Genomic DNA, 27,943 nt, shown 5'->3' with positions numbered 1-27,943 from the left:
AGAACTAGAGGGCATGATCTTAGAATAAGGGGCTGCCCATTTAAAACTGAGATGAGGAGAAATTTCTTGAGAGTTGTAAATCTGAGGAATTTGCTGCCTCAGAGAGCTGTGGAAGCTGGGTCATTGAATAAATTTAAGACAGAGATAGATAGTTTCTGGAAATAAGGGGTTATGGGGAGCAGGCAGGGAACTGGACCCGAGTCCATGATCGGATCAGCCATGATCGTATTAAATGGCAGAGTAGGCTCAAGGTGCCGTATGCCCTACTCCTATTTCTTATGTTCTTATGTTATGTAATGCTTGATGTGATCCAGCCAGACTTAGCGATGAATGGCTCAACCAGTTAAGCACCATAAACATTCAAATGTATCCCCCTTGGACTTAAGGGAGAGAAGAATGGAAAACAGGATGATGAATCTTGAGTAAGGATTTCAAACTTATCTTTTAAGTAAAATCTATTCCAGCTGATATTGCTCCCCACCCCCCCCCACCCACGTGAGTACCAATCAGGTGAAACGTCTCTCAAGTGCACTCCAGCTGACATAACTCAGAATTCGCTTGTATTTTCAATTTCAAGTAATTTACATAAGATAGATGCTACTTCCCCGGCACAGACAACCCATCCCCCTTCCATGGGAAGAGCCTAGTGCCTGGAGGAGAGGTAAGAAAGTCAGTCGCTGATGTGTTAATGGTTGCAGGGCTTGCTGGCTGTTGTACAAAATAAGCAGCCAAAAGGTCCCAAAGCCCCGATCTTTTTCCTTCTGTGTCTACAAAAGAAGTTATTGTACTAAACGTCTGCATGCGTCCACTCAGATCTTTGGTGTTAAGTGGAAAATCCTGAAGTTGTGTGAGATAATTATGTTTTATATATTAATCTGCTAATAACTATGTAAACCATTTTGTTGTCATCAGGTTTTTATTTAAAAAAATATTTCGGACAAGGGTTGCCTAAAATGTATTCCTGGAGGTTTGATCATTTGCAAACTGTGGGCAAGTGTCACAGGTTATTGGATTTGCATTAGAAAGTTTGGGTCCCCCTGTTGTTGAGTGTCTTTGCACCTCGGCTGCCTAAAAAAATATTTTTATTCACTGGTATCGGAAAATAGGGAATTCTAAAAAGTACCCCCGTGAATAGTTCCCTACCAACCTTGGAAAGTGCTCTCTCTGACCCCTCCCCCACCACTACCCCGAGAGCTGCTCTCTGACCCCCATAACCCCGAGAGCTGCTCTCTGACCCCCATAACCCCGAGAGCTGCTCTCTGACCCCCATAACCCCTGAGAAATCAAAGATAGTCAATTCTTTATCATCTCAAACAAAAGAAGAAAATGTTGGAAACACTCAGCGAGTCAGGCAGCATCTGTAGTCTGAAAGGTCATCAACCTGAAACGTTAACTCTTTCTCGTTCCACAGATGCTGCCTGACCTGCAGAGTATTTCCAGCATTTTCTGTTTGTATTTCAGATTTCCAGCATCCACACTATTTTGCTTCAGCATCTGCAATCTGAGAGGTTTTACAACCCAGCCACACACACACACAGGCACTGGGAGCTGAAGGAATTTTAATACCGTTTCACTCTCCACTTCACTGTATGTTGACGGGGAGGAAAAATGAGAGACAAAAATGATCTAGTAATTCCTGCGCAAGGACTTAGGAGGAGAGGCACGAAAGTGGGGGTAAGGGGAGGGCTACTGCTGCAGCCAAAATATTATTTAGGGATTTTACTGCCTAGAGTGCTGGGGGGGGGGGGGGGGGGGGGCCCTGGAACTCCAACCAGTACATTGAGCGGGAGCACACGTGAGTGAGAGTGCGTGTGAGAGCACGCGAGTGCCATTTTGGAACTATGTATCGTCCTAGTCCTTATAATTATTCTAAAAATACATCGGGTGAAATGCAAAATAAATAAATTACCAGTAATGTAGGTAGACACTTGCCATTCGGTGTACTGATTTGGAGCACCAGGTGCACATGATCCCAGGTAGGCTTCCGCACACACTGTGCCCCTCTAATACATAGCGTAAGAGAGCAAGTTTACAAAGGAGGGCTCCCATCAGGCAAGTTCGGATTCTATTCAGATGCCGGCGGCATACTATGTAGGTATGCTGCCCACCGCAAAATCTGCCCTGTTAACTTGTCTGTTCTCCCCATTGATGACTGACATTTAGTTTTTGTTTCATATTTCCAACATCAGCAGTTTCTTTACTTGGAGGAATTTCTTGCTCTTCCTCATATGATGTTAATAGGAATTTTTATATGACTATCTGAACAGGCAGAAGCATGGTTTAACAACTCATCCGAAAGACAGCACCCCCAATAATGTAGTACTCGTGTCATTGGTTGTGATGATTTCAAGTAAATGGCAATTTTCACAAAAACATTCGAACTACTGATATTTTCTGCTCACCTTGTTCAACAACTCTCAAGTGAATTTCACCAGGAATCCAAGCAATGTCAGATGCAATTGACACTACAACCGTAAGTTCCATTGTCGTCAAAATTCATATTTATTATAATAATAGAAGCATCGTTCCTGTTGACATTACCATCCCAAATGGTCTTGAAATAGAGTTCCAGGTGCAGGAAAAGCTTTTCCAATTCAATAAGTGAAAATCTGTCACAAAGATAGAATAAATTAAAAACACATTTTAAAACATATATTATTAATCTAATACTTATCAATGAAACCTCAATGACCAATAGTTTTAATTTTTATTGAATTTTCAAGAAAGGATTATACTGCAAAGTTAACCAGGTAGCAAAATTGGATTGTCACTGTTTAATGCTAGGATCTTAGCCAAATCAGCAAACAGTGCAAACTGTACAAATGCATAAAAAAGCTCTCACTTCAATGAGAATGACAGACCAAACATCGACGAATTTGCCCAATAAGTTTAACCAATAACGCAAAAGGTGTCAGGCTATTTATGGATGTTAACTCCCAATTTGTCGCACTTCCAGGTCACATACTAAATTACAGGATGACTTTGCACATCATAGAAAAATAGAAAATAGGTGCAGGAGTAGGCTATTCAGCCCTTCGAGTTTGCACCACCATTCAATAAGATCATAGCTGATCATCCACCTCAGTACCCCTTTCCTGCTTTCTATTCATATCCCTTGATCCCTTTAGCCGTAAGGGCCATATCTAACTCCCTCTTGAATATATCCAATGAACTGGCATCAACAACTCTCTGCGGTAGGGAATTCCCACAGGTTAACAACTCTCTGAGTGAAGAAGTTTCTCCTCATCTCAGTCCAAAATGGCTTACCCCTTATCCTTAGACTGTGTTCCCTGGTTCTGGACTTCCCCAACATCAGGAACATTCTTCCTGTATCTAACCTGTCCAGTCCTGTCAGAATTTTATATATTTCTATGAGATCCCCCCTCATCCTTCTAAACTCCAGTGAATAAAGGCCCAGTCGATCCAGTCTCTGCTCATATGTCAGTCCAACCATCCCGGGGAATCAGTCTGGTGAATCTTCGCTGCACTCCCTCAATAGCAAGAACGTCCTTCCTCAGATTGTACATGGATACATAATGTACATGGAAATGACAGTAGTAACTGGTCTACACAAACAATAATGAAAAGCGCTAAGAGCCAGGAAACTGCTCTCATTACATGTGCGAAGAGAAGCGAGGGTCGGAGTGTGTGAATAGCCATGTCAAAAACATCCACCAATTTTCCCCACCATCAACGTACTTCTGCAGTTTGCAGAGGTGACAATAGAAACAAAAGACAAATATGAATATAAACTTTGGCTATTAAATTTGGGAGACCAGCAGTTCCTCCCCAAACAAAATTAGCATTAAGTATTTTTGTGATAAAACACAAACTTAAGCCTTGCTTTAAAGTCAATGCACTAGCTGACCAATGGCTCATTGAGTTTAGTCAGTGAATATCATCCTAGGCAGTTCCTCAAATAGAGGATGACTTGCTTCCAAGCCAAAAAGTTTTAAAGAAGGACCTAATATTCCAGGTCCCAAACTGCATGTTGAAGGGTGGAAGATGCCTGTGCCTGGATTTTTTTAACGTGTGTCGGCCATTGCACACCAGCCACCACACGGTCTTGATTCAGTGGCATGAATTAACCAAGACGACTGGAGACAGCTCTGCTGCACGGAACTAGTGCGCACACGTATCGCATTGTGGGCTGGCCCTTGCAGCCTCTGGGCCCCGAACTCACGCATCTCCTGGGACCCCGATCCCATCGCTCCACTACCTCTTGCCGCTTCTCCGCCCCGACCTTGCAGCTCCTGCTGTACCTGCCCATGCTCCAATCAGCGATCTGGTTTATGGCGACATCCAATTCAGTCGCCCTCCTGCTCCAGCACGTGCTGCTCCCTGGAGTGGTATGCCGCCACGCTGCTCCTCCCGCTCCCTGCCCTGCTCCAATGGTGCTCAAAGGTTGGGGGCCACACAGACTGCTGGGCCAGGTCGCCACGCTACTCCTTCCGCTCCGTGAATAGATAAGCTGTACAACCCCATATTTGAACCGTGGTTTGTTAATGATCTCAGCCCATGCAGTAGCTAGGGTGCTACAATTACTTTCAGCAGCCCTAGATTTGGGGGGGGGGGGGGTCAGAGATGGGGAAAGAGAATGGCTAGGATTTCCAGTGTTGATAACTCCCCAGCAACTGCTGATGGGAGTGCACATATGGATATCAGCAAGTCCAGGACTAGACTCAGCTGCTATGCTCAATGAGGTCAAATAGCTTGCCACTGCACAAGATATGAGAGCAATGGGCAACTGTGGAACCATACCCCACTTTGGTTCAATGTCTTTTTAAAAAAAAAAGGAAAAGGGATTCCATTAGCATAGTCTAAGGAGATACAACATTAGCGTCTCCTCCACCAAACAGGTGTAGAGTATTACAAAACCAAAAAATAACAGAACTAAAAACCTAGCATCAAGGACAATTGACTGGAGAGTAATGAGTGAGCTGTTATACATGCCAAAGATGAATTCAACAGCCTATTGTTAGCAGAAACAGAAAAGCTCCTCAAACACACCAGAGCTAATTATCAGGGGGGCAAGCCAGGAAAATTCCTACCATATACCTTGTAACAAGACAGAACAGAACAATTGACAGTAGGCTATAAACCAATTCATGATCCCATTGAAATCAACAAGATCTTTATACATTAGTGTACGTCGGAGTCTCAGGCCACCTTACAGGAAACCTTGCCAATCTTCCCTTCTCTCAACTCACTCAGGAAGAGACCTTGGGACCAAAATTGCCCCTCTCAGAAAGGCCAGTTAGTGCCCCGAGGATGCTAAAGGGTTTTCGCCCGAACACGGCAACCGGAGCAACCCCCTACCCCCCCCCAGAATTGCCACCTGGGCTATGCCGGCAAAAAGTGGTTTGCGGCACATCCCGCGATTAGCACACGCACAGCCCCAACACCCCTTATCGCCCCTTGGGGGAAATTGCCCTGCAGGACGAGGTCGGTGTGGTGCGATGCCGCCGACTACTTCTCGGAGCGAGAAGCTGTGGTGGCTGAGGCACTCCAGCTTCCCTTAAAGGGGAGGTGGTAGCGCCGAGGCCACCATCTTTTTTCTGTCTTTTCAGTCAGCCAGAAAATGGCAGCCGCTAGCATGGCCGGGCTGCCAACATGCAGACCCACACCCACTTTGGGCACCAGACCACTGGCCTGGCTGACACCCTCCCTGGTGGTCCAGAGAGTTCGCAGTGGCCTCCTCTTTAAAAGGGAAGGGATGTTGTGACGTGTCAGCACAGCGCTGAGTCCCGCCCCGTGAATGCCCAGTTACCATCCATAAATGTTTTCCCTCCAAGAGGCCAATTGCCAGTGGCAGCACTTCCCACCCCGGTGCTCAACTATCATTTAATTCGAAGTGACCGTCCCAAACCCAGTGCGGGGCAATTTCGGTCCCCTAATCTGTCAACTCTCCAATCTCAGATATGGAGTTCCAATCAGCAATCCAAAGCCTCCTATCCAGGAAAGATCATGGGCCTGAAGGCCACTCAACTGAAATCTACAAAGCCCAGATGCTCAACCCAAACCTCTCCTGTTGAAACTCGTTCACAGCATTGGCAGGAGTGTCCTCCCAAACAACATTTAGATATTTTCAATCACAGTAATGCATTAAAAAAAAGGGTTCGTCCCATCCCCTGTTCATTCTATCCCCATTCAACATGGAGCACAAGATCCTGGTTGCAATTAAACCTGGTCTGTCCTCACTGACCAAATAGGCTTCATAAAGGGGCTGCCACTCAAGGGAAAACTTCAAACAACTATTATACAGGAGCAAGAGTAGGTCAGTCAGTCCCTCAAGCCTGTTCAGCATTCAATTAGATCATGATTGATCTGGATCTTAAACTCCATCTACCTGTCTTGGTTCTTTAACCCCCAATATACTTGTACAACAAAAATCTAGCAATCTCAGTTTTGAAATTTTCAATTGACTGAGCCCCAACAGCTTTTTGGGAGTGTTCCAGATTTCCATTTCTCTTTGTGTGAAGTGTTTCCTGGCCTAGCTCTAATTTTAATATTCACCATAACGATGCAGAGTTAGTGTTGCACAAACAACTGCAAAACCTTATCAATATGCTGGTCACACCCCTTGATACCCAGTGAAGTAGCCAAATGTTGGTGATTCAGCAAATCAGCCTGATAATCCAACAATGCATTGTTTCCAGCTTGGCAAGTTTTTGACTATGGGCTACTTGTGACTTTTTTTGCAAATTTGATCTAGCCCACCTAAATAACAGTAACATTGGAATTTAGTCCCAATAATTTTAAACATTTGAATTAAGACTAGATCATAGTGTATCAAGATATCCCTTCAAGTAATGGTATACTTTTTCAAGTACCAATGTTTCCCTATGAAAGTGATAAAAATAAGTTAAAAAAATTACATAATAAATGGAGTAAGTTAAAATGGTAACAGTCCGAACCCATGAAATAACAGGCTCGAATACTCACCTTCAGATTTGTCCCATCAGTTTCTGGCTTGAAAGTCCAGTCTATTAATATTGAATCGCGGATAATTTCTTTAGATTTGAATGTACACGACAATCTGACATCTGTCCCATTTTCAACGATCATTTTTGATTTAGTATAAATTTCAATGCCAGACACAGTACTGACTGCTGAAAGAAAAATGGACAAAATACATCAAATCTATAGAATGAGACTAAACAAAAACTACAAAGCTTTTGAAAGATACTCCAAAACTAGAGTAAATTCTCAGCAGCAAAATGCTTAGCTCTTATATTTTCACGTACTATTTTATTCATTACCTTATACTTTAAAAATCCCCACCCTGACATCCATGAAAAAGAGAATGGCTATTTGGCACTTAGCTAGTGTTTCCATTTCTTAAAATGAACTATAGACACACACCATCCTAGACTGCTACAAAAATAAAACAAAGCATCTGCACAAACACCTATCATTTATTCTCATTCCCAAACTTTGTTTCAAAATGGTTAAACATTATGGGAAGAGGCATTGTGTGTAGAATGGTCGATGTGGATCATTATGAAGTTGCACTAAAGTGATACCATGAATGATGTCAGTGAACTGCGGTCAGTTGTCCCTGCACTGCAACTTCACAAGAGCAGAGTGAGGCCCTTGTCACACAGTGCTAATCATGAGGTAGGTGTACCTGAAATGCCTTTACTACATTTAGAATATATAGCCCATTCAGACATTTAGGCTCGAATTGCAATCAGTCTTCCTACTTCCTCCCACAAATCTACAGTTGCATTACAGTTTTATGTTGGCAGTATTCAAAATATTTAATGCAGAGTCACACTATAGTTTCCTTCTTTTGTGCCTCATAACTCGAGATCAAGGTTTAAATAAGAGGCATGGCTGGAAATAGCAATCATGGAGTTTAACACAATATTCACACTTGAGAGGCAGTGCTGGTGTACACTTTGTGTTCAGGATAACTAAATACAGTTACACTTTCAGACAGACTAGAATTCGTCACAGGGCAAGGGATAAATATAAAACAAGCAATTGTGTTAAGCTTTCCTGTTGAGTACCTTTTCTCACTGTGCTTTACCTTATCTGGATTTGTTTCAATTCCCTTCTCTATCATTGTATATCTAGTGTGCTTAGGGAGCAACTGAAGTTTATTATTGTAGTGGTTGTCAAATTGTGGGATGTGGCAAAGGCTGAAAAGGAAAAAAAAATCATTTTTGCCATGGGATTTGGTCAACTTCCAATCAATTTAAAAATATCACCAGCTACACTCTCCTACTGTGCCAACTCTCAGCAATAATCAAAATGTTGGTGCATCCAGCACAGCAATACCCACAGCACACCTCTTCAAATACCATCACCACAAGTATCAGTAAAGTGCCTTTAACATAGTAAAATGTCCCAAAGCGCTTCAGAGGAGAGTTATAAAACAAAATTTGACATTGGACCACATCTGGAGAAATTAGGACAAATGACCAAAAGCTTGGTCAAAGAGGTAGGTTTTAAGGAGGGTCTTCGAGGAAAGAGAGATAGCGAGGTGGAGAGGTTCATGGAGGGCATTCCAGAGCTTAGGGTCTAGGCAGCTGAAGGCACAGTCGCCAATGGTGGAGCAATTAAAATCAGGGATGCTCAACAGCCCAGATTTGGAAGAGTGCTGATCTCTCGGTACGGTTATAGGGCTGGAGGAGATTACAGAGATAGGGAGCAGCGAGACCACGGAGGGATATTTCCTCGGATATAGGATAATCTGAGGATTCTGATAGAAAAAGATGTACATATGGGCAAGATGCATGCATGAAAGTAGGCAATCAAAAATATTCCAATGTGAAATTTCTCTACTGCATTTCAGTAAGTCACATTATAGCACTCGTTCAGCATTACTAAAGAATACTCAGCTGTATTTGCTTAAGCAAAATAGAATGCACAAATATGTCTATACATGGTTTTTTTTTAAAAGCAAGAATTCCTTTCTCAGCTCATACTAGAACTTTTACTATCAAGATTTACGAGCTTCCTTATCTCGAGAAGCTGCATGAATTTCATGTTTACTGCATCATTGCTAGTGATATGCAACAGGTATGAGAATTTTTTTGGTGGGGTGCAGTCCAATAAAGTTTGAGCGCACCTCAGTTACAGCAACCTCTGTGGGCTCAGGAGTTGCCAAACTTCCTGAGTTAGTCCGCTTTTCTCAGAGCAAGTTACAATCAGTAGTGGAGCTCATTCTAGAATCAAAGTAGTGGAGCTCATTCTAGAATCAAAGTAGCTCCCCCCTAATGGCTCAATGATGTATGCATTTCCTTTTATTTAATATAACGCCCGGCTACAAAAGTTCTTTGAAAATATAAGATTTGGCTACCACAAATGTTTATTTACTATACCACATAAATAAAGGAGCATTTAAGAGTCACTTTTATTACTGTCTTGCCATCCTCACTCGGGTGTACAGAGACACACAAAACCAGTTGTGCAGTGCCCCAACTTATTTTAAGGGAAAAAACAAAGTTGCTTCTTCCTAGCTCTCTCCTCCTGGTCCTTCTCCGATATTTCTTGGGTCCTTGGATTTTTCCTTCTCTCTTGAGATGAGGTGCATGGTTTTGCTTTCCTTTCATTTATTTCTGCTTCTTCAGAGATCAGCTTCTCAAGAGTAGCTGAGACTTTTGGAGACACCATCAATGATCGTTTCCTCTGGACAAATGGGTAGGATATAAAGCCATTCTCTAACAGAATGAAGCCATTCATGTCCCAATGGTTAAAAGGGCAGACTGTAAAACAAAATCATTAAGGTTGACAGGGAATGCATAGGCAAATTTGATTGAAACAGATGCCATTCTTCATTGAGCATTTAACTCAACAAAAACAGAGAAAAGTACCACGTGTCTGTTTTTGCCTTCCTTAATTGCATAAGATTAGCCAATAGATCTCTGAAAAGAAGATAATGTGTGTAACTGTGGCAGTAATAACAAAAGCTTTCTTTTAGCTATGTCAGAAGTCACAATATCATAAAAGGACGATATAGGGCTACTAAAGGATACTGTAGGGCAAATTCAAACTGATTCTCAGGATGTGGTAGAGCTGCTAAAATTACTATTTTGAATCAGTCCTAGTCTGTACTTGTGTCGACGATGCTTATGTTCCAGATCAGGAGTGCTCAGTATTGAAAAGCATTATTAAAATAGATAGTACAGGTAAAGTATCCGAAATCCAGAAACCTCAGGACCAAGGCTGTTCCGGATATTGGGAATTTACGGATTTCGGAACGTCTTTCCAACGTCCCGAGTCCAGAAATGCCTGGACTGAGGTAGGTAGGGCCGGCAGCGGAGCAGGGTCCGAGGTAGGTAAGGGGGGCCCAGCGCTGTGCAGGGGGCAGAGTTGATAGGGGGCGCCCGGCAGCGGCGGCGGAGCAGGAGCCGAGTTAGATAGGGGGGGCCCGGTGTCGGAGCGCGGGTAGGTCGGCAATGGAGCGGCGGCCGAGGTAGGTGGGGGGGGGGGGGGCTGGCAGCGGCAGCAAAGATAGCTGGGACGGGTGGGGGCGGGGAGAGGAGGGGGAGGAAGAACCTGCGTTGAAAACCTGCAAAAAAAAAGTTAAAGTTTTTAATTTTTTTAAAATACTTTTTCAGTGGTTAATTCGTTTTTTTTTAAAAAGTCCGGATTCCGGAACTTTTTTGGGATTCTGGACGAACCCGCCACGGTTCGGCCTGATGTCCAGATTCTGGAACATTCCAAATTTCGGAACTCCAGACGCTCAACCTATAATGTCATCTTGGATAGATTAGGAACACTCAAAATTGATAAGGCTCCAGGTCCAGATAATATCCATCCAGGACTGATTCAAGAAATGGGACAGGTGCTTTGTGAGCCCATTACCCATATCTTCAATAGAGTCAGGGATAGTTCCCACAGAATGGACGCTTGCTCATGTAGTTTCTATTTTCAAAATATTCCGACAAATCAGAACCAGGGAACGAGAGGCTTATCAGGTGCAGGAGTAGGCCATTCGGCCCTTCGAGCCTGCACCGCCATTCAATGAGTTCATGGCTGAACATGCAACTTCAGTACCCCATTCCTGCTTTCTCACCATACCCCTTGATCCCCCTAGTAGTAAGGACTTCATCTAACTCCTTTTTGAATATATTTAGTGAATTGGCCTCAACAACTTTCTGTGGTAGAGAATTCCACAGGTTCACCACTCTCTGGGTGAAGAAGTTTCTCCTCATCTCGGTCCTAAATGGCTTACCCCTTATCCTTAGACTGTGACCCCTGGTTCTGGACTTCCCCAACATTGGGAACATTCTTCCTGCATCTTACCTGTCTAAACCCGTTAGAATTTTAAACGTTTCTATGAGATCCCCTCTCATTCTTCTGAACTCCAGTGAATACAAGCTCAGTTGATCCAGTCTTTCTTGATATGTCAGTCCCGCCATCCCGGGAATCAGTCTGGTGAACCTTCGCTGCACTCCCTCAATAGCAAGAATGTCCTTCCTCAAGTTAGGAGTCCAAAACTGTACACAATACTCCAAGTGTAGCCTCACCAAGGCCCTGTACAACTGTAGTAACACCTCCCTGCCCCTGTACTCAAATCCCCTCGCTATGAAGGCCAACATGCCATTTGCTTTCTTAACCGCCTGCTGTATCTGCATGCTAACCTTCAATGACTGATGTACCATGACACCCAGGTCTCGTTGCACCTCCTCTTTTCCTAATCTGTCACCATTCAGATAATAGTCTGTCTCTCTTTTTTACCACCAAAGTGGATAACCTCACATTTATCAACATTATACTTCATCTGCCCACTCACCTAACCTATCCAAGTCACTCTGCAGCCTCATAGCATCCTCCTCGCAGCTCACACTGCCACCCAACTTAGTGTCATCTGCAAATTTGGAGATACTACATTTAATCCCCTCGTCTAAATCATTAATGTACAATGTAAACAGCTGGGGCCCCAGCACAGAACCTTGCGGAACCCCACTAGTCACTGCCTGCCATTCTAAAAAGTACCCATTTACTCCTACTCTTTGCTTCCTGTCTGCCAACCAGTTCTCAATCCACGTCAACACACTATCCCCAATCACATGTGCTTTAACTTTGCACATTAATCTCTTGTGTGGGGCCTTGTCGAAAGCCTTCTGAAAGTCCAAATACACCACATCACCTTGTCCACTCTACTGGAAACATCCTCAAAAAATTCCAGAAGATTTGGCAAGCATGATTTCCCTTTCACAAATCCATGCTGGGGATTTTAATCTACATATCGATTGGTCAAATCAAATCGCACGGGGTAGCCTGGAGGAGGAATTCATAGAATGCATACGGGATTGTTTCTGAGAACAGTATGTTACAGAACGTACAAGGGAGCAAGCTATCTTAGATCTGGTCCTGTGTAATGAGTCAGGAATAATAAACGATCTCCAAGTAAAAGGTCCTGTCGGAATGAGTGATCACAGTATGGTTGAATTTGTAATAGATTGAGGGTGAGGAAGTAGTGTCTCAAACAAGCGTACTATGCTTAAACAAAGGGGACTACAGTGGGAAGAGGGCAGAATTGGCTGAAGTAGACTGGGAACACAGACTAAATGGTGGCACAATTGAGGAACAGTGGAGGACTTTTAAGGAGCTCTTTCATAGTGCTCAACAAAAATATATTCCAGTGAAAAAGGGTGGTAAGAGAAGGGATAACCAGCCGTGGATAACCAAGGAAATAAAGGAGAGTATCAAATTAAATACCAATGCGTATAAGGTGGCCAAGGTTAGTGGGAAACTTGAAGATTGGGAAAATTTTAAACGACAGCAAAGAATGACTAAGAAAGCAATAAAGAAAGGAAAGATAGATTACGAAAGTAAACTTGCGCAAAACATAAAAACAGATAGTAAAAGCTTTTACCGATATATAAAATGGAAGAGAGTGACTAAAGTAAATGTTGGTCCTTTAGAATATGAGAAGGGGGATTTAATAATGGGAAATGTGGAAATGGCCGAGACCTTAAACAATTATTTTGCTTCAGTCTTTACAGTGGAAGACACAAAAACCATGCCAAAAATTGCTGGTCACAGGAATGTGGGAAGGGAGGACCTTGAGACAATCACTATCACTAGGGAGGGTAGTGCTGGACAGGCTAATGGGACCCAAGGTAGACAAATCCCCTGGTCCTGATGAAATGCATCCCAGGGTATTAAAAGAGATGGCAGAAGTTATAGCAGATGCATTCGTTATAATCTACCAAAATTCTCTGGACTCTGGGGAGGTACCAGCGGATTGGAAAGCAGCTAATGTAACGCCTCTGTTTAAAAAAAGGGGGCAGACAATAGGCAGGTAACTATAGGCCGGTTAGTTTAACATCTGTAGTGGGGAAAATGCTTGAAGCTATTAAGGAAGAAATAGTGGGACATCTAGATAAGAATAGTGCAATCAAGCAGACGCAACATGGGTTCATGAAAGGGAAATCATGTTTAACTAATTTACTGGAATTCTTTGAGGATATAACGAGACTGGTGGATAGAGGTGTACCGATGGATGTGGTGTATTTAGATTTCCAAACGGCATTCGATAAGGTGCCACACAAAAGGTTACTGCAAAAGATAAAGGTATGCGGAGTCAGAGGAAATGTATTAGCATGGATCGAGAATTGGCTGGCTAACAGAAAGCAGAGAGTCAGGATAAATGGTCCTTTTTGGGTTGGAAATCAGTGGTTAGTGGTGTGCCACAGGGATCAGTGCTGGGACTACAACTGTTTACAATATACATAGATGACCTGGAAGAGGGGACAGAGTGTAGTGTAACAAAATTTGCAGATGACACAAAGATTAGTGGGAAAGCGGGTTGTGTAGAGGACACAGAGAGGCTGCAAAGAGATTTAGATAGGTTAAACGAATGGGCTAAGGTTTGGCAGATGGAATACAATGTCGGAAAATGTGAGGTCATCCACCTTGGGGAAAAAAAAACAGTAAAAGGGAATATTATTTGAATGGGGAGAAATTACAACATGCTGCAGTGCAGAGGGACCTGGGGGTCTTTGTGCATGAATCCCAAAAAGTTAGTTTGCAGGTGCAGCAGGTAATCAGGAAGGCGAATGGAATGTTGGCCTTCATTGCGAGGGATGGAGTACAAAAGCAGGGAGGTCCTGCTGCAACTGTACAGGGTATTGGTGAGGCCGCAACCTGGAGTACTGCATGCAGATAGCAAGATAGGCCATGATTTTTTTGAATGGCGGAGCAGGCTCGAGGGGCTAGATGGCCTACTCCTGTTCCTAATTCTTATGTTCTTATGTTCATGCTGACTTGGACCTATCATGTCACCTCTTTCCAAATGCGCTGCTATGACATCCTTAATAATTGATTCCATCATTTTACCCACTACCGATGTCAGACTGACCGGTCTTTAATTCCCTGTTTTCTCTCTCCCTCCTTTTTTAAAAAGTGGGGTTACATTGGCTACCCTCCATTCCATAGGAACTGATCCAGAGTCTATGGAATGTTGGAAAATGATTGTCAATGAAGCCGCTATTTCCAAGGCCATCTCCTTAAGTACTCTGGTTTGCAGTCCATCAGACCCTGGGGATTTATCGACCTTCAATCCCATCAATTTCCCCAATACAATTTTCCGACTAATTAGGATTTCCCTCAGTTCCTCCTTCTTACTAGACCCTCGGACCCCTTTTATATCTGAAAGGTTGTTTGCATCCTCCTTAGTGAATACCGAACCGAAGTACTTGTTCAATTGGTCTGCCATTTCTTTGTTCCCAGTTATGACTTCCCCTGATTCTGACTGCAGGGGACCTACGTTTGTCTTTACTAACCTTTTTCTCTTTACATATCTATAGAAGCTTTTGCAGTCTGTTTTAATGTTCCCTGCAAGCTTCCTCTCGTACTCTATTTTCCCTGTCCTAATCAAACCCTTTGTCCTCCTCTACGGAGTTCTAAATTTCTCCCAGTCCCTGGGTTCGCTGCTATTTCTGGCCAATTTGTATGCCACTTCCTTGGCTTTAATACTATCCCTGATTTCCCTTGATAGCCACGGTTGAGCCACCTTCCCTTTTTTATTTTTACACCAGACAGGGATGTACAATTGTTGTCGTTCATCCATGCGGGCTCTAAATGTCTGCCATTGCCCATCCACTGTCAACCCCTTAAGTAACATCCGCCAATCTATCCTAGCCAATTCATGCCTCATACCTTCAAAGTTACCCTTCTTTAAATTCTGGACCATGGTCTCTGAATTAACTGTTTCATTCTCCATCCTAATGTAGAATTCCACCATATTATGGTCACTCTTTCCCAAGGGGCCTTGCACAACGAGATTGCTAATTAATCCTCTCTCATTACACAACACCCAGTCTAAGATGGCCTCCCCCCTAGTTGGTTCCTCGACATATTGGTCAAGAAAACCATCCCTTATGCACTCCAGGAAATCCTCCTCCACCGTATTGCTTCCAGTTTGGCTAGCCCAATCTATATGCATATTAAAGTCACCCATGATAACTGCTGCACCTTTATTGCACGCACCCCTAATTTCCTGTTTGATGCCCTCCCCAACATCACTACTACTGTTTGGAGGTCTGTACACAACTCCCACTAACGTTTTTTGCCCTTTGGTGTTCTGCAGCTCTACCCATATAGATTCCACATCATCCAAGCTAATGTCCTTCCTAACTATTGCATTAATCTCCTCCTTAACCAGCAATGCTACCCCACCTCCTTTTCCTTTTATTCTATCCTTCCTGAATGTTGAATACCCTTGGATGTTGAGTTCCCAGCCCTGATCATCCTGGGGCCACGTCTCTGTAATCCCAATCACATCATATCTGTTAACATCTATTTACACAGTTAATTCATCCACCTTATTACGGATACGCCTTGCACTAAGACACAGAGCCTTCAGGCTTGTCTTTTTAAACACACCTTGTCCCTTTAGAATTTTGCTGTAATGTGGCCCTTTTTGTTTTTTGCCTTGAGATTCTCTGCCCTCCACTTTTACTATTCTCCTTTCTACTTTTACTATTCTCCTTTTTAGGTCCAAAGTGGATTGCCTCACATTTGCTTACATTGAAATCCATTTGCCACAGTTTTGCCCAATCACTTAATTTATCAACATTCCTTTGTAATTTTAGGCTGTCATTTACATTGCCGACAATGCCACCTATTTTGGTGTCATCAGCAAATTTGGATATGATTTTCTATGCCATCATCTATGTCGCTAATAAATGCTGTGAATAGTTGAGGGTGAGATGTCCTTTATGATCACTGGGAAAAGGAAGGGGCCATTAGAAATTGACAACATGGCTTCTGAAAAATAGGTTAGGCACAACAAATTGAGGAAGTCACTCGGGTAGTTGATTCGGGAAATCCGTAGACATTGTTTACCTGGACTTTCAGACAGCTTTTGATACAGTACCTAGGTTACTTCACAAGATTAAATCTGGTGGTATCAGTAGAAGTGTTATAAAATGGATTAGGAATTGGCTCCCAAACACGCAACCAAAACATTGTAGTTAACGGATCGAGTTCAGCTTGGAGACAGATTACCTGTGGTGCCCCCAGGGAACGGTCACCCTAGGCCTGCTATTCTTCACAGTCGTTATTAATGACCTGGACAACAGTGTTGGGAGTATGGCAAGCAAGTCTGCAACCCACACTAACTAATGGGAGCAGTAGCATGGAGGATAAATTACAGGATAAATCCAAAGGCCTAGACTAATAATCCAGAGGCACAAGTTCAAATCCCATCTCGGCAGCTGGGGAATTTAAATTCAGTTAATTAAATAAATCTGGAATAAAAAGCTAGTGTCAGTAATGGATGGTCATGAAAACCCATCTGGTTCACCAATGTCCTTTAGGGACGCAAATCTGCCCATATCTGACTCCAGACCCACAGCAATGCGGTTGACTCTTAACTGCCCTCTGAAATGGCCTAGCAAGCCACTCAGTTGTAACAAACCACTACAGAAAACAGTAATAATAAAACCGGAGAGACCACTGGACAACGACCTCGGCACTGGCTTCGGACACGACAAGGGTAAACCCAGCCCAATCGAGCCTGCCAAGTCCTCCTCACTAACATCTGGGGACTTGTGCCAAAATTGGGAGCTGTCCCACAGACTAGTCAAGCAACAGCCCGCCAGTCATACTCACCGAATCATACCTTTCCACCAATGTCCCAGACACCTCAATCACCATCCCTGGGTATATCCTGTCCCATCGGCAGGACAGACCCACCTGAGGTGGCAGCACAGTAGTATACGGGAGGGAGGGAGCGGTCATGGGGGTCCTCAACATTGACTCCGGACCCCATGAATTCTCATGGCTTCAGGTCAAGCATTGACAAGGAAACCTCCTGCTGATTACCACCTTCAGCTGATGAATCAGTACTCCTCCATGTTGAGCAGCACTCGGAAGAAGAACTGAGGGTAGCAAGGGCACTGAATGTACTCTGGATGGGGGGGGGACTTCAATGTCCATCACCAAGAGTGGCTCGATACCACCACTACTGACCGAGTCCTCAAGGATATAGCTGCCAGACTGGGCTTGCAGCAGGTGGTGAGAGAACAACACGAGGGAGGTTCAGTTACTTAAATAAATCTGGAATAAAAAGCTAGTGTCAGTAATGGATTGTCATGAAAACCCATCTGGTTCATCCTCACCAATTTATCTGTCACAGATGCATCTGTCCATTACAGCATTGGTAACAGTGATCAGTGATAACCGCAAGTCCTTGTGTAAACGAAGTCCCATCTTCACACTGAAGACACCCTCCATCGTGTCGAGTGGCACTACCACCATGCTAAATGGGATAGATTCACAACAGATCTGGTAGCTCAAAACTGGGCTTCCATGAGGTGCTGTGGGCTATCAGCAGCATCAGAATTGTATTCCACCACCATCTGTAACCTGTAGCCAAGCAATGACCAACTCCAAACATGCGAGAGTTAACCACCACCCCTTGATTTTCAACCATACCATCGCCGAGTCCCCCACCATCAACATCCTGGGGGTCACCATTGACCAGAAAGTTAACTGGACTAAGCACATAGATACTGTAAGATGCGTGGCCCCCAGCCTGTGAGCACCATCGGAGCAGGCCGGGGAGCGGAAGAAGTAGCATGGCAGTGTACCACTCCAGGGAGCAACACGTGCTGGAGCAGGAGAGCAACGGCAGCAAAGAGTGATGTCATCAAGGTCCTGGTCAGTGATTGGAGCGTGGGCAGGTACAGCAGGAGCGGTAAGGTCGGGGCAAAGGAACGGCGAGAGATTGTAGAGGGACGTGATCGGGACCCAGGAGGCGTGAGTTTGGGGCCCAGAAGAGGCGAGGGCCCAGGGGCAGCACGGGCCAGCCCACACTGCGATATGTGTGCGCAATAGGTCCGTGCAGCAGAGCAGGTCTCCAGTTGTCTTGGTTAATCCTTGCTTCTGGACCAAGACCTAGCTCTGTCAAGCCAGTGTGATGGCTGGTGTGCAACGGTCACCACATGTTAAAAAAATCCAAGCACAGGCATCTTCCACCCTTCAAGATTTAGTTCGGACCTGGAATTTTAGGTCCATCGTTAAAACACCTGTGAACTTTTTGACGTGGAAGCAAGTCATCCTCGATTCGAGGGACTGTCTATGATAGAGAAATAGATAGAGATTTTATATATATATATATATAATATATATTATATATATATATATACATACATATATAAATGTTCAAGTACAGATTATATGGAAAGGCTGCATTGTTAAAAGAAACAAAATGCATGACTTCACCAAGTTCATGTCAGCATGGCTTTGAAACTCACCAAACTAGAAAAGATGTTAATTGGAAAGCCATCATCATAGGTAGTCCTTCGGGATCGAGGAAGACTTGCTTCCACTCTTAGCATGAGTTCTCAGGTGGCTGTACAGTCCAATACGAGAACCACAGTTTCTGTCACAGGTGGGACAGATAGTCATTGAGGGAAAGGGTGGGTCGGGAGCCTGGTTTGCCGTACGCTCCTTCCGCTTGATTTCTGCATGCTCTCGGCGACGATACTCGAGGAGCTCAGCGCACTCCCGAATGCACTTCCTCCACTTAGGGCGGTCTATGGCCAAGGACTCCCAGGTGTCAGTGGGGATGTCGCACTTTCAGGGAGGCTTTGAGCATGTCCTTGTAACGTTTCCTCTGCCTGCCTTTGGCTCGTTTGCCGTGGACAAGTTCAGAGCAGAGCGCTTGCTTTGGGAGTCTCGTATCTGGCATGCGAACTATGTGGCCTGCCCAACGGAGCTGATCAAGTGTGGTCAGTACTTCAATGCTGGGATGTTGGCTTGGACGAGGATGCTAATGCTTGTGCATCTGTCCTCCCAGGGGATTTGCAGGATCTTGTGGAGACATCGCTGGTGGTATTTTTCCAGCGACTGGAGGTGTTTACTGTACATGGTCCACCTCTCTGAGCCATACAGGAGGGCAGGTATTACTATGGCCCTGTAGACCATGAGCTTGGTGACAGTTTTGAGGGACTGATCTTCTAACACTCTTTTCCTCCGGCGGCCAAAGGCTGTATTGGCGCACTGGAGGCGGTGTTAGATCTCATCATCAATGCCTGCTCTTGATAGAAGGCTCCCGAGATAGGGAACGTAGTCCACATTGTCCAGGGCCACGCTATGGATCTTGATGTTGGGGGGGGGGGGGGGGGGGGCAGTGCTGTGCGGCGAGGACAGGCTGATGGAGGACCTTTGTCTTAATGTTTAGCGCAAGGCCTATGCTTTCATATGCCTCGGTAAATACGTCGACTATGTCCTGGAGTTCAGCCTGTGTGTGTGCACAGATGCAGGTGTCGTCCATGTACTGTAGCTCGACAACAGAGGTTGGAGTGGTCTTGGACCTGGCCTGGAGACGGTGAAGGTTGGACAGCTTCCCACTGGTTCTGTAGTTTAGCTCCACTCCAGTGGGGAGCTCATCAACTGTGAGGTGGAGCATGGCAGCGAGGAAGATTGAGAAGAGGGTTGGGGCGATGACACAGCCCCGCTTGACTCCAACTGTGAAAAATCCCTGACCTGCGTCCCCGCGGGCGACAAACTGATCCTCCTCGGCGACTTCAGGGACACAGACCTCTGGGGAGGCGTGATTGGCAGAGAGGGGGTAGGAAAAGCCAACTCCAGCGGTACCCTACTCCTGACAAAATGTTTAGAGCATGAACTTGTCATCACCAACAACTTGTCTGCCAGAGAGACAAATACAAGGCATCGTGGCAACACCCTTGCTCCAAGCACTGGCACCTGCTCAACTAGGTCATCGTCCGAGCCAGGGATCGCAAGGATGAGCGCATCACCCATGCCATGACAGGAGCGGGCACCCGCTGGGCGAATCACCGCCTAATTCTATCGAGCATTGACATCAACACAGCACCAAAGCGAAGGGGGCAGCAGAAGCAGTGTCGCAAAAAAGTCAATGCTGGGGCACTTAAGGACCCAGCTAGGAGAGCCCTTTACAGTCAGCGCCTCAAACCTAACCTGGCGTGCCTCCTCAAATCATCTTCTCCCCGTGGCCAAGGAGCTCCTCCCGGAGTCGCAGTGCGGATTTCGTCCCCTCCGGGGCACAACGGACATGATTTTTGCAGCGCGACAGCTGCAGGAAAAATGCAGGGCACAGCGTCAGCCCATAAACATGGCCTTCTTCGACCTTACAAAGGCCTTTGACATTGTCAACCGCAAGAGTCTATGGAGTGTCCTCCTCCATTTCGGATGCCCCCAAAAGTACGTCATCATACTCCCCCTGCTCCACGACGACATGCAAGCCGTGATCCTTACCAACGGATCCATCACAGACCCAAAGCCATTAACCTAATCAAGGAATGGCACCGGCCCTCATGACAGACATGCATGAGGAGAAGCCAATCAGGAACGACCCTGGAAATAATATCCAATCCGGAGGCTTTCTGAGAAACAATGGCCGTAAGGGGTATAATAATCCAAGCAAAGATTTCTGGGTCTCTTCTCCTTAGCACATGGTAAAGCAGGAACCTTCCTCTACAAACAAAGCAGGCCATGTGCTTTGCCAGAGGGAAGTGAAGTATACCTTTTTTATATTGTATCATTGTATCTGTTGTAACTAAGTAGATCTGTAGGGTAGTTGAGGACTGCTATTTCTCTGATAGATGTGCATGTGTGTGTTTAATAAACTATTCCAAAATTATTTTTTTTAAAAGAATCGGTCTTGCTGTCAATTTAATGTCAGACATTTAGAAATCTTACATACTGTGGCAACAAGAGCAGGTCAGAGGCTGGGTATTCTGCAGCAAGTGTCTCACCTCCTGACTCCCCAAAGTCTTTCCACCATCTGCAAGGCACAAGTCTGAAGTATGGGGCCCAAGTTTCCACATGATTTGCGCCTGATTTTTTTTTTTTGGAGCAACTGGTGGAGAACGGACTATCTTAGAAATCGCAATTTTCCACATTTCTTTTTCTGCAGTTCTAGTCAGGTAGAACAGTTCTACTTTGGAACAGAATTTTTTCTTCAAAAGGGGGCGTGTCCAGCCACTGACGCCTGATTTCAAAGTTTCCACAGTGAAAACGTACTCCAAACTAACTTAGAATGGAACAAGTGAAGATTTTTGTAGAACTGAAAATACCTGTTCCACACATTAAAAAAATCAGGCGCAGGTTACAAATTAGGCGTCCAGAACGAAGTGGGTGGGTGGGGGGGGGGGGAAGGGAACTCATTAAATTCTACAATAAATCCTTATTTATACTTATACAAATATTATACAAATAAATCCAACCTGAATAAACATTTATAAGCAAAGAAAAGATTAAATAAACCATCTTCCTACCTGTGTGAAAGTGCTTCAGCCAGCCTCACAAGTTCGTTCGTTCGTTCCCGACGGCGGGAGGGAGGGAGTGCGGGCCCACCCGCCGAACGCAGCGGGGGGAACGCAGCAGGGGGGCGGAAGCCGTTCCAGACGGCGGGAGGGAGGGAGTGCGGGTCCAACCGACCGCAGCAGGGGGGGGGGGGGGGGGGGGGGAAAAGACGTTCCAGACGGCGGGAGGGAGGGAGTGCTGGCCCGATCGACCGAACGCAGCTGGAGGGGGGGGGGGGAGCCGTTCCAGACGCCGGGCGGGAAGGAGACAGTGAGAAGACTGCAGGAAGCCTCAGTGTTGATGGCAATGTGCTTTTATTAAAAAATGTTCAAAAATTAAACAGCGACAAAGAACTACAAAAATGGCCGAGTGCCAATGTTTCCTTCACACTGCGCGTGCGCGAACGCTCCAGCGCGCACGGTTGCCGGCAGGAAAAAATAATTTTTAATAGTACCCGCCCCCTCCCCCTCCCACTTACATAATCGGCGCGAGTGTCGGCTCCACCCCCCTGTGCGCCACGCCAAACAGACAAGGAGCTGCAGGGCTCTCCAGAATCGTGATTTTTTTTTTTCCGGCGCCGTTTTAGGCGCGAAAAACGGGCGCCCAGCTCGGAGGGGCGCCCGTTTTTTATCGTGTGGAAACTTGGGCCCAATCTCCACTTACTTGGATGAATGCAGCTCAACACTCAACAAGCTCTACACCACCAGGACAAAGCAATCCGCTTCATTGGCACCCCATCCACTGCCTTCAACATTCACTCCCTCCACCACTGGCGCACTGTGGTTGCAGTGTGTACCATGTACAGATGCATCCAAGGATCCGGAGGGAAATGGGAAGGGGTGGTCCCAGGTATCAGATTTCTATTGAGTGGAGGACTGGAGAGCAATTTTAAAATTTGCTGTGCGGCTGCCCACTACTGGTATCTTTTCCAGCAGGTGAGCAGCCTGCGCGTGATCCCGATCTCTGCACGTCCATTAGAAGGAATGTTGCTGGAGAGTGGCTGATACCCAATTTCAAACAGGAAGACAGAGCTAACCTGGTAATTATAGACCAGTTCGTTTCACAACTGTGATGGCAAAACATTTTGAATCTTTAATTAAAGATGACAGTACTAAATAGATGGAGAAGATAATTAAAAGCAGCCAACACAGATTTCAGAAAGGAAGATCAGACTTAACAATCCTAAGAGTGCTTTGAGGAGGCAATAGATATGATGATTGGGGGGGTGGGGGTGGGGCAATGCAGTGGATGTGATGGACTTTCAGAAAACTTTTGAAGTACCATACAGGAAATTGGGGGGTGGGGGGGGGGGGGGGGGATGTGGGGGGAAGGTAGCAAACTGGATTAAAAACCAAATCAGAAAAGGAGGAAACAAGGCAAGAGTTATCACATTCTCAGTAGATGGGAGTGGGAAGTAGTGCCTCACAAGGTTCTGTTCAGAGTCAACTTCTGTTCATTGTGTACATCAATGATTTGGATATAGGGTTGGAGAGAGTGCTGTCCAAATTTTATGGAACTAAAAATAGGAGGCAGAATAAATAATTCTAAGGACCAAAGGAAGGTGATGCAATAAAATATTGATAAAAATAGTGTAATGGGCAAAAAAGGTGGCAGATGAAATTCAATGTCAGTAAATATGAGAGGGTACATTTAATAAAAAGATAATTATACTTTGATTGTACTGGGGAGGCTGGGTGTTGTGGAAGAGCAGAAGGTTTGGGTTCAGGTTCACAAAACATTAAAAACACCAAGTGGACATGGCCATAAAAAAGGCTAATGGGAATACTGGGTTTTAAGGGAAATGGTATAGAACATGAAAAACGAGACGTAGGCCCCTATTTTCCACTTGCTGGATTTTTGTCGCCCGCGCAGGTAAATGTACAGTTTTTTTGTGTACGTTTGCGCCAGGAAAAAAAAAAAATCGGGACTTTCGCCAAAGACATTTTTGAATTTGGCGCAGCACTCTCCGAAGTTCATCATAGGTGGTCCCTCGAAACGAGGATGACTTGCTTCCACGCCAAAAATGGATGAGTTCACATGTGTTTCAATCATATTCCGGATCCAGAACTACATCTTGAAGGGTGGAACAATCGTGGCGAAATTAGGGACCGTAATGGTGCATCTATATAAAACCTTAGTAAGGCCACAGTTGGAGTACATAAACAGATTTGGGTCCAATACTACATGAAGGATGTTGAGGCATTAGGGAAGGTACAGAGCAGATTTGCTAAGATGCTACCTGGTATGAAGAAATATAAAAAAAGACTTGATAATCTCTATTCTAATAGAAACAGCAATAGTTTGAGAGATGATTTAATAAAAGGAGTTTAAAAGGGATGTGGCAGAGTAGATAAAAACAGACTGTTTCCAGTGATTGAGAAGTTTAGAACAAGGGGACATAGATTACAACAAGAGATTTAGGACAGAGAGCTGGAGAGATTATTTTACACTGAGGATGGTGAAGATATGGAATGCACTGCCAGAGTTAATGATGGTAGAGACCATATCAACATTTAATAGATGATTGAAGGAAAGGAGAAAAATGGATATGGGAACAGGGCAAGCACATGGGATTAAGACTACTGCTCATGCGCATGATAAGCACCAAGACAGACTGGTTGGGTTGAACAACCGGTTTCTTTATTGTAATTTTTATGTAAGGTATGAGAGGACTACCAGTGACCTTCAGGAAAAAAAAAGTGAGGAAAATGGGGAATAAAAGATGGGGGAAATATTTAAGAATTATTCACTTGTCTGATAAAAGCATATAGCGTGAGAGAAATGTAAATGTGGGAATTTTGAACAACAAGATTGGTTTCTTTCCATGAACATCAGGCAAATCCCAACCAGCACGAGGAAAACGGAGTTGGAGGGGGACAGGGATATGTTTTAGATTGGAGACTTTGACAACTAGACACAGTAGGATTTGGATTTGTTTGTCGAAGATACATTCAATCCTCATCCCTCCTGAGAACTTAAAGTTATTTTTATTACCCTTGCTTTTATGCATCGAAGATCACAAGAAGCTGCTCAACATGTCTATCTATCACATCACGGTCAGTTTGAAAACAGGGTGGGTACGGTATTGTTATTATACTAAATATTGGCCCGGAATTTGTGGTCAGCAGCGAAGCGAAGGCGCTCACCGCTGGACCCAAAGTACACTTCGTATAAGGATCTCACCATTCCTGTGTCGAGAACTTCACGTTTCCCGACCTTCAAATCAAAGATAGTGATTTGTGCGAATTGCTGAGACGTCAACAGGCTGTCTCGGCAGCCAATCAAAATGCAGAGCTCCCAGACAGCGAACAAGGAAGTGAGTAAGTTCTTAAAATTCTAACTTTTAAAAGAGAGAGCAAAGATTGGGGCTCTCACATGGGGAAAAAGACAACCCTGAAATAAAGATGGACAAACTATGTTGAAAGTTTCTTTATAATTTTAATTATGATGGACACATTTCACACTACACTAATGTTTCATTCTGCTTCCCTTAACCATTGCTGAAGGGCCACAAATACACTAGCCTCTCACCAGAATGGATGCGACTGAAAGCAGTAGTGGACTATCTCAAATCCAGCTACACTGAACTCTCAGAACATGCAGAATACAACTCATTAATGCAGAAACTATATAAACATAATTTTGAAATTCCCAACCACACCCTACCAGCTTATCTATTGCCTAATTATAGCATAAACATGGAGACAACATAAACATGCTATGCACAAGAAATAATTGAACACACAACTTACTAGATATTAAGTTAAATAATATAATTCATTACTATTCCACCAAAAACTTTCTGGGACATCATAGAGAATCAAGTACTTAGCTTCTGTAAGCTGCATGGGGAAGGAGGAGTTGCATTTATATAGCACCTCTTACAACCTCAATGTCCCAAAGCACTTTACAGCCAATTCGCATAAAGCAATGTCCCACAAACAACGAGATAATTGGTTTTAGTTAGGTTGGTTGAGCGATAGATGTTGGCCGCGGGATGGAGATGAAGACACTCGCGTCGAAGACAGAGGAGCAGAATTTCCGACGTCCCGGGCCCGTACGAAGTTTCTATGGACCTGGGAAGGCATTGGAAAAGCCGGTTTTCAGCACGCAATGCACATGCACTGAAAACTGGCTTTTCCAATCCATCATCCTGGACAGATCGGGAGTGAAGACATTAGTATGTGGAAGTTTGGGCTATTTACTGATATCTTGCTCGGCAAATGTCCTCAAAACTCTTATGCCTGAAAAAGCAGGCACATAGCTTACTTTTACAGGCATAAAAGTTTAAAAACATAGAAAAAACATGAAAATTAAAAATACACATTTACATTAAAACCCTGCCCACTCAGATAATGTTATTTTAACCCTAACCCTAACTTTTTAGAAAACTGGCAATTTTTTTTTCTTTAAAAAACATGTGTAACATTTTAAATTTCTATTCGTTTATTGTGGGAGGTGTTTTTTTTAATGTTTTATGTATTTTGAGTTTGGGGGTTTTTCTCATTCATTGTAATAGGAGTTTCGTTACTTACTAAACTCCTATTACAATGAATGAGAAAATACTTACCTGTGATTGGGTGTCGAGGCACTCATGACTCCTGCGGACATCCCGACGTGCATGCACTGCGCGTAGCAGGGAGAGGAGACCTGTGGATCAGGAGTTCCAGCGGACGCAGCAGCTTAAGTTAAGTGCGCATTTTATTTCTATTCTTTATTGATTTGCCCGTTGCAAGTGCTCCTCTGAATTTCTGCCTCAGAGTCTTCGAAGTGCTTCTTCCAGCTGGCAGTGACTGCCTCTCTGCCCTTGATGAGTACCTCTCCGTTCTTGGCCTTCAGTGGGGTAGCACCTTGGGCCGTAGGTGGTCTTGACTGCTGGTCATGGTTGTCAGCTAGTTGCTGGATCTCCTGCACTTTTTCTACCCACCATCTGTTCTTTAGTCCCAACCTCTGACATGGAACTACAGTACACGGACGACACTTGCATCTGCGCAGAGTCTGAACTCCAAGTCATAAATCAGCATCTTCACTGAGGTGTACGAAAGCATGGGCCTTACACTAAACATCCGTAAGATAAAAGTCCCCCAGCAATCTGACCCCGCTACACAGCACTGCCCCCCAGTCATCAAGGCCCTGAACAACGTGGACCACTTTCCATACCTCGGGAGCGATTATCAGCAAGGGAAGACATCAACGAGGTTCAACAACGTCTCCAGTGTGCCAACACAGCCTAACAGAGAGTGTTCGAAGATCAGGCCTCAAATCTGCCACCAAGCTCATGGTCTACAGCACTGCATCGATACCCGCCCTCCTGTATGGCTCAGGGATGTGGGCCATACACAGTAGACACCTCAAATAGCTGGAGAAATGTCAACGATGTCTCCGCAAGATCCTGCAAATCCCCTCGGAGGACAAACGCACCAACATTACCGTCCTCGATCAGGCTAACATCCTCAGCATCGAAGCACTGACCACATTCGACCAGCTCCGTTGGGCGGGCCACATTGTTTGCATGCCTGACACAAGACTCCCAAAGCAAGCGCTCTACTCAGAACTCCTAATCGGCAAGCGAGCCCCTGGTGGGCAGAAGAAACGTTTCAAGAACACCCTCAAAGCCTTCTTGATAAAATGCAACATCCCCGACACCTGGGAATCCCTGGTCAAGACCGCGCAAAGTGGAGAAGCTTCCAGGAAGGTGCCAAACACCTCGAGTCTCTTCGCCGGGTGCACGCGGAAGCTAAGTGCAAACAGTGGAAGAAGCGCACGACAACCCAAGCACCCCACCCACCCGTCCCTCCAACCGTCTGCCCCACCTGTGACAGAGACTGTAGGTCCCACATTGGACTCATTAGTCACCTGAGAACTCATATTAGTGTGGAAGCAAGTCATCCTCGACTCCAAGGCACTGCCTAAGAAGAAATGTTGACCAGGACACTGGGAGAACTCCCTCACTCCGAAAAGCATGGGATATTTGATGTCCACCTACGAGGGCAGATATTTCATGATTTAATGTTTCATCCGAAAGACGGCACCTCCGACCAGTGCAGTCCTGAGAGTGCTGCACTAAGTGTCAGCCTAGATTATGTGCTGAAGACTGTGGAGCGCAGCTGTAGAATATAAACTTTAATTATTTTTTCTCCACCACATCAACAGTCCCGTTTTTTAAAAACCCATATACTGT

At 44.8% G+C, this 27,943-nt stretch overlaps 1 protein-coding gene across 3 annotated transcripts in view; it reads right to left on the bottom strand.

Annotated features, from left to right (window-relative positions):
* The window catches only part of LOC139276106 (myelin protein zero-like protein 1), a 125,548-nt gene that overhangs the window by 95,064 nt on the left and 2,541 nt on the right, over positions 1-27,943 (bottom strand). For 2 of the 3 annotated variants that reach the window (XM_070893599.1, XM_070893602.1), the window contains exons 2-3: positions 6,946-7,112; positions 2,403-2,609 (exon numbers count right to left, since the gene is read on the bottom strand). In XM_070893599.1, coding sequence (XP_070749700.1) covers positions 2,403-2,484 — 82 coding nt within the window. In that variant the 5' untranslated portion in view covers positions 2,485-2,609; positions 6,946-7,112. Of the gene's footprint in view, positions 1-2,402; positions 2,610-6,945; positions 7,113-8,035; positions 8,148-27,943 lie in introns of all 3 variants that reach the window. The other variant, XM_070893600.1, reaches the window with a different exon arrangement.

The sequence above is a fragment of the Pristiophorus japonicus genome, chromosome 11, assembly GCF_044704955.1.
Source record: "Pristiophorus japonicus isolate sPriJap1 chromosome 11, sPriJap1.hap1, whole genome shotgun sequence".
Taxonomy (NCBI): Eukaryota; Metazoa; Chordata; class Chondrichthyes; family Pristiophoridae; genus Pristiophorus; species Pristiophorus japonicus.
This window is presented reverse-complemented; position numbering and strand designations above follow the sequence as displayed.